The following is a 7,807-nucleotide window of genomic DNA, read 5'->3' on the forward strand; positions in this document are numbered from 1 at the left end:
CTGTATGACATCTCCTGTTATTTTTAACAGTTTTACTTAGCAATTAGAATTTGCAATTAATAACAAATTTTGTTGATATTAATATTGATTTTCGAGCCATCACTCAAATTCAGTATATCATGTAAAATTGCAGGACAAAATTTTTTGTGACATGTTCTATTTTTTGAAGTTCTATTTTATTACAGGCTTCCTGCCTCAACTTCTCTAAAAATGCTCTGGAAGTGTTGGAAGAAACAGCACAGGTAACACCGATGAAAAGGAAATACACATGCAGCATTTTCATCCAGAACATGCCATGGCTCCATTGCACTGCACTCCAAAGAAATGGACACTTGAAGAGCACAAAGCAACAGCTCGTTGAATTACATTGTTTTTCAGCTAAAAATTACTACACAAGTTGCTGGATGCTAAAGCAAAATGACTATAGCTATTGTATACGATGGAAAGAAATCTCCCCATTCCTGAAAATTTGTTGCAGATACCTTCTGTAGATCCTTCATTCCCCTTCTGCACAAGGGTCACACACATACATTGATGGTTTTATGCAGTCAGTTGCATATGCAAGTGTTGGAGATTACAGAGCTCATGATGATTAAACAGACCCCCTAGAAATATTACAGTAACAAATATATAGATGAGGTGATCAGTTGACAGCTATCTAACTACATTAACCAGTTGCTACATTAGTCTATAGTATGCAATTCTGTATGTTTTTGGCAGAAGGCAACAAGCAATAAAAATTCCTAGAAGAGCAGGTAATTCAAGTCATACTGTTCATAACCACTTCCTTGTTTGTATTTTCATGATTTTCTCACTAGTCCCTGTGGAATCCACAGCAAGAAGCATTCAGTGATATAGAGGCCTTTTACCTCATATTGCACTGAAAGCAGCCTGGATTATCAGTCATGATTCATCTCTTATCCTATTTTGGCATAGTTTACTACTGTTACATTGGCAACTAGTCCAAGTACAAGTGAATGTCTACAACATTGGCTTATTTTATATAGAATCATAGAATGATTTGGGTTGGAAGGGACCTTTAAAGATCAAGAAGTCTAACTCTCCTGTCATATACAGTAAAGTGCAGCAATGAACAAGTCTGTATTTTTGGAAAGAGCACAAAAAAATCCTTAGGTGTTAATATTCTTTCTCATCTGTAAAGAAATTACCTGTTTCTAGATTCTGTTGTACTAGAGAGAAAATACAAACACCTCAACTTCAGCATTTCAGGAGAGCAAGCATAAAATTGGTACCTATTAAAACTGACCCTATTAATGTAAGAATTAGTTCAAAGGACCTTAACAAAATGGAAAATAAGGAAGAGTGGAGGGAAAATAATCTTAGGCTGCCATATCACCTTAACAAATAATTCCAGCAGTGCCCAGAGTAGAAATATCACAAATGGGAACCAATGTTCTCTCTTTTCTTTTTTTTTTTTTATTGCCATGAGGAAAGCAGGAAGGAAAGATAGAATTGTTGTTATTACATTCATCTATCAAGTATTCATTGACTACCACTGTACCTATATCATGAGTATTCACAACAATTAAGAACATACATTATAAAATAAAAATGAATAATCAATAAGCCCTATTTGTGATAAGAAATGAAAATACCTTTCAGTTTCTGTTCCTGTTCATGTGCAAATGCACACAATTCTAAAGAAAGACAAAGAGCTGCAAGACAAAACATTGGCTGGTTGAGAAATCAGTAGTCCTTCAATCTTTTCCCAAGGTATAAAGGTTGTTAGACTTTGTGCATTCCAGATTTTTTTTTTTCTCCAGGAGATAGGAGATGCAATGCCAAGAGTATTCAGGAACTAGCAGAGGGAACTGCGTTATGTGTGGTCCATAAATTACAAGTGAAAAATGAAAACGTGAATTTATATAAGCATGTACATATATGTATATATAAATATTTATATTATATAATTTACCATGAAGACATGCAATTATTGGTATAGCACCTATTATACAATATAATACAAAGGAATAAGACTTTCCAATGGTACAGTTTTTTTTTTTTTTTCAGAAAAAGCAGGTATACCCCTACCTATTGCATTCATCTGTAGTGATTGAAACCTGAATGAAATTAAGGTTCTACACTGTGCTACATTACGTATGAGAAACAATATACATATTAACAGTAAGAAAAAGAAAAATCAACATAGTCTGACAGAGCAAGTGAAATTCAGTGCAGCTCCAGGGCAGCTTTAATGCAGCATTAGAATGTGTTAGCTCAGAGACAAAATATTCCCTTTTAATCCAAAGGTATTAATTTGGCAGAGGTTAAATAGAAAAAAGCACAGATGCTGGCTGGAGAGGCATATAACTACAGCAAGCAGATCAGCAACTGACAAGTCTCCTACACATCCAGTATCTCCACAACAGTTATAACCAAGGAGAGCTGGCCGCATCTTTCTTAGGATTGCATTCATGCTTATTACTATTCTTAGCCAGTATTCTCTTCTTAATGTAGCAAAAAGTGCTCTCTAAGTGTTCTCTACTGAGAGTCTGTAGAGCACAAGAGATTATTAAGTAAATAATAAAAAAAATCAGAAGAATTAGACACTGGACTTCACTGGCAGATAACAAAGCTTGGCTATCAAAGAATGATTTGGGAAGAATAACAAAAACCCAATAACAAAAATATCTCAAATTGTTTTCTATGTATTTTGCTCTAATGATTCTTACTCAGATTTTGTAAGGTATTGACTGTATTTCTGTCACCTGAGTCCTCCCAAGGAGTTTATCTTTCATGTTTTTATTAAAATAAAATAAATAATCTTGGTTATAATCGATTCTTTACTGTAAGATCAGTGATCCATAACTAACAGAATAAAAACAAAAGCCAGCAGTAACAAGGATTCTTTTTGCATTTTGGTTAGGGAAAAATCAGGCACTCCTTTTCAAACATTCATTGCAATCCATTGCAAATCTGCATCATTCAGTGAACTGCAGACTTCTTTTTCTCATCTCCTAGATGAGGATGCTCTTTCAAATTCTACCTAATGAGGTAGAACTCCTTATAATTCCCAAAGAAGTGTATGACATGGAACCAAGAATTAGCTTATTGGATCATAATCAGTACTGAACAAATTTCTACAGAATATCACTACAAAAACATCTTAGAAACCGTTAATATTCATATTTAAAATGTCACCAGAATAAAGAAGGGGCAAGATACACGATACTTCACGTAAGCAAACCTATGCTATAGTAGATAGGGGACAAGATGAGCACTAAGTGACTTGGATGTGTGAAACTCAAAATGAAAGAGAATCATAAGGTAGAAATACCATTGTCTTATAAACTGTGCTTTTTTAAAATTGTAGAGACATGCTTGAGCAGCACTTATCTGCCAAGTTGTGATGTTGTTTTGGGAATAATGGTATTGGATTCCTTAAATAATTCTTGAGACAAGCCTTAAATAATTAGGCCAAATCTTCTAGTTAAGTAAGCTGAAAACATAGAAATAAATACTCTTTTAAAACTCACCTTGGAGATATTTTTTTACTTTAAACACATTCCACCACATTCCACCTTTTTGACTACCTTAGTCATTCTTTTCCTGTCCTCTACTCCTTCTCCCCCCAGATCTGCTTGCTGCCTGCTCTTAGGCAATGCCTGGCCACTCATTTACAAAGTATGCTTTCTCATGGATAGTTTATGAAGCTTACGTTCTTAAAAAGCGCAGATTCAACACTTTTTTTTTAAATATACTTTTTTGATTAATTTTTTTAAATACACAGTACACAGACACAACATGCATCAGACTTAAGAGGCGGATTTATACCTGTCAAGGCCCAGTTCCTATCTGCTAAGCTTAGAGGCTGATTTGCTCTTTCCTGTGGGAGTCTTGGTGTTTGGGGAATGGTATAAGGAACTGCCAGATCCTTTCAGACCATTCTTGCTTGGTTTGTTGTAGCAGTGCTCTTGCTGGCAGGATCTCCTAGAAGATGAGGAGCCTGAATGGCTAGGAGGTGATTTACTCCTCCCAAGATGTGGGGAGGAACTCCTCTGATCATGGTGGGTTCTCCCCGCCCGTGATGGGGAAGAACTAGCAGTACGGGGTAAGGAAGAGCTCCTAGGGGAGGCACTGGGACTGCGTCGGGGGTTGACAGGGCTTTTGGGTGGTGTTTTTGGACTATGTGGAGATCCTGGACTCTTACACTGTGTAGAACTCCTTGGTCTTTGAGATCCGTTCTGTAGAATTTGAGCCAGACGAGAGATAAGATCTGAGTCTGAGCTGCTACTCCCCAGGACTCTGTATCTGCGTAACCTTAAGAAGAAATGAAGAAAAAATATTTCTGTTTCAAACCAAAATTCAAATAGACACATAGTATGATTGGAAACCAAGGAGGAGTTTACATGGCAGAACAGACATCTGAATGTGAACTTTCTTGTAAGGCAGAGATGTTCACATCTAGGTTTTGGCCTCCATGTTGTTCTAATCAACCCAATAATTACAGTTGTATAAACTCACCTACATAAACAGTCTAAGCATCTACAAGAAAATTGAAATTTACTAGTGATATTGAAGTGCACAGAAAAGCAATGCTTACAATATCTGTTTTGATGGGATGTATCCATTCCTGTCCATCATCAGTACACTCCTATACACAAAGGATGACAAAACAAACCACAACTTCCTTCAGGGGATTTCATACTACTGATTATATCATAATTCTGCTTATCCTGGTAATTCAGGCACTGAATAAACTAGATCATGGTTGTCTATATTTAGAACCTGCAAAGAGCGTTTCTACAGTTCACTCTGTCATCCATTAAGTGGTTGTTTTTACTTAGCCATGATTAGAGCATAGTTAATTAACTTCATACTGATGGGTGGACTCTCCACACAAGAATAATTAAAGCTTCTACAATAAGGACAGTTCAATGTTAACAGGGGCTGCATATAATAAATCCCACTGATTTCTGTAAGTTTGTGAATAATTGACAGTTCTGAATAAGTGGTCGCATTTGAAGAAGAAAAAAAGTGTAAGGATTTAGTTACAGATTGACAGATTTAAAAATTTTGACTACACACGTATTGATGTATAAAATTGCGGCCTTTCCTCATTCGTTTTCTAATAATGAAAGATTTTTCAGAGAATTGAAGGCCAGCAATTAAAAAACAATAAGGATGGGACTTCTACACAATTACATGCTGCATAGTAACTGCAGCCTAGCTCAAATCCATTTTCAACCTGAAAACCAATCTCTATTTTCACTGTATTACCTTGCTTCTACCCCAGGCCTAGTAGGTGGTCTTCCGGGTGGTGGCCGAGGAAGGAAATGAGTTGAACTTGAACCGTTGACTTGATCAGTAGTGGCCCAGGACACTGGTCTGGGTATCTTGCTTTTTCTGGACTGAGGGCTGCTTGGAGACAAAGAACTATCTTCCGTCTGCTTACTGAAATGAGAGTCCAATGCCAGTTTAGAAATTGAGGATAATACATCATCCTCAGAAAATGGTACTGGAGCAGCAGCCATTTTTTCCTCCAGTGACTTATCAGAGGCACTTGAGAGGTCACCAAGAAAAGATTTGAGCTGCCTCTTTTCCACAAGTAGTCTGACTAAGTCTGTCTGATGGGCCTTTTTTAAAAGAAGCTTTTCCTTTGCTGAAACAGGAGAAGAGGATTCTGATGTTGAGTCTATCTCTTGTGCTAAAACCGGGATTCGGCTCTGCCTGAATACAAAAGGAGATTTAACTAAGTCCTTCTTAGATCGATGAGAATTCTCATTTGCTGAAATGCAGTGAAATAACTCTCCATTTCTGGGAGCATTTTTCTCCTTCTTGTCCTCCTGGTGCAAAAAAGTAGTAAGAGCCACTTGGTGGCACTGCAAGTCCTGAACATGGACTTCTTCCTTAATAGAATGAAAACCATTTTCCTGAACTGGTGCTATTTTGCTTGCTTGCCTATTAGCATATGGGTTGATACGTCTTGATGGAGAAAATTCTGGTGTTTCAGGTGCTGTTGACTTCAGAAACTCATCTTGATTTGGCACCAAGCAGACAGGCCTTGGCTTTGATTCTTCAGCAGCATCAGTATTAGTTAGAGGTTCTTCATCTGCAGATTTCGAACTTCCTGGCAAAGAATTCTGTTCTTTGCTCAGCATTACAGCAGCATCCTCAGAAACCACTGGAAGTAGTTCTTCCTCAGTCTCTACAGGAAGCTTTTCAAGTTCCTTCTCTTCCTGTCTCCCGCTGTGTTTTTCAGGTAGGTCCTTTTGGCCATTGCTCAGGACACTGGTACATTCTTTGACATGTTCTTCCCTTTCAAGCACTTCTTGGCTGATACGAAGTATCATATCTGGTCTGCTGCCACTAACTGTGGTATCTCCTGTCACAACCAAACATGGTAGAGTTTCCCTTGGAGATAAAAGTTCCACTGTTTGTTCCATAGACTGTGCATCTCGCTCTCTTTTATCTAGCTGGTGGCCATAATGAAAGCTCTCGGAAGCAGACTGTGTGGATGCCACAGAAGGCCTGGGTATCGTTACCTTAAAAAATTTGAGAAGGAGAAGGTGAAAAATTCAGGAATATCATAGAAAGCATTCTTTATATTGCATTTGTAATTTCATATCTTCAGAATACATTAAATAATGATTCCTATGAATCACAATGATCAAATAATCCCCAAACTTCATAAATTACATATAGTAATTAGGAAAATTAAATATCATCCCAAGACAGAAATGCGTAACATAAAAACAATCTCAGTGGAAATTGTTGCAGTTACCAAGGAACATTCTGGAAAAGAGACTCAGACTAAGAGGTAAGCACTTTACCATTTTACATTAATTTGAATATTTTCAGTATAAGTTTTATGTAAACACAGAACTTTAACAAGTACACCACAATACTTTCTAGACAAGTACAGAAGACAAAGAACACATTGAGGACCAGAATCGGGAATTGACTTAAACTTCAATTTAAGCAGAATTTAGTCACTGTTCTCAAAAGAGCTAATAAAAAAACCTTATCTACCTAATTGAATACATCAGTACCTCTAATACCTACAGTGCATAAATATCCCTGAGTGCACAAATTTTAGCTATTTCCTTCCCTATATAAGCTTACATCTTTTTTAATTATTAGTTTAAACTGAACAAGCAGGTCAGGACTTCTTACTTAAGGTCATTAAGAGATTCCCAAACTAAATATTCACACAACTAAATCTCCTGATGGGTCTAATCTAATCCTAAGTGCGCCCAAAACCTATATACAGTACTGAATCAGAGTCAGTGTGAAAAACGATTGAGTATATAAGCTCAATTGTTGGAGCACACAGCCAGGAAATAGGAAACCTGCCTTTATGTCTCTTCCTACCCTGAGGGACACAAACCCTCTTTCCTATCAAATATGGGCAGAACCGTAATAGATCTGCTCCTTTGCTTTCCCACTGAAGACAGGACACTGCACAATAAGAAGTGCAGGAGTCATGAGGTCAGAGGTGAGGTTACACAGAAGTGACAGGAGCTCCTGAAACTGTTAATTCAGTGACAGTAGAAGAGACAACTACTGATAGCCTATTTCCAAATAGGCTGCAGTACAGAAGACAGATTTCACTTGAACTTCCTACAGAAATTATCTAGACATGCTGCTGAGTTTAACATGTTGTTTGTAAGAGCTAGTGCATTGGTACTTCCGGATCAGCAACAATTCATACTGTGTACTCCAACTTCACAAATGCAGAACTCCCCAAAATAAGAAATGCCGACAAACAGTGAAGGATATACACCCTCATGGGAACCTAAAGATGATGCCTTCTCTAAAATTCGTGCTGATTTTTTTTTTTTTT

At 37.2% G+C, this 7,807-nt stretch overlaps 1 protein-coding gene across 4 annotated transcripts in view; it reads right to left on the reverse strand.

Annotated features, from left to right (window-relative positions):
* Window positions 1-7,807, reverse strand: part of TTBK2 (tau tubulin kinase 2) — a 68,354-nt gene continuing 60,547 nt past the window's right edge. For 2 of the 4 annotated variants that reach the window (XM_003206478.4, XM_031553546.1), the window contains 2 exons: window positions 5,242-6,506; window positions 1-4,281 (listed from right to left, as the gene is read on the reverse strand). In XM_003206478.4, coding sequence (XP_003206526.1) covers window positions 3,813-4,281; window positions 5,242-6,506 — 1,734 coding nt within the window. In that variant the 3' untranslated portion in view covers window positions 1-3,812. The remainder of the gene's footprint in view (window positions 4,282-5,241; window positions 6,507-7,807) is intronic. The other 2 variants (XM_031553547.1, XM_019615586.2) reach the window with 2 other exon arrangements.

This window comes from Meleagris gallopavo, chromosome 5, assembly GCF_000146605.3.
Source record: "Meleagris gallopavo isolate NT-WF06-2002-E0010 breed Aviagen turkey brand Nicholas breeding stock chromosome 5, Turkey_5.1, whole genome shotgun sequence".
NCBI lineage: Eukaryota > Metazoa > Chordata > Aves > Galliformes > Phasianidae > Meleagris > Meleagris gallopavo.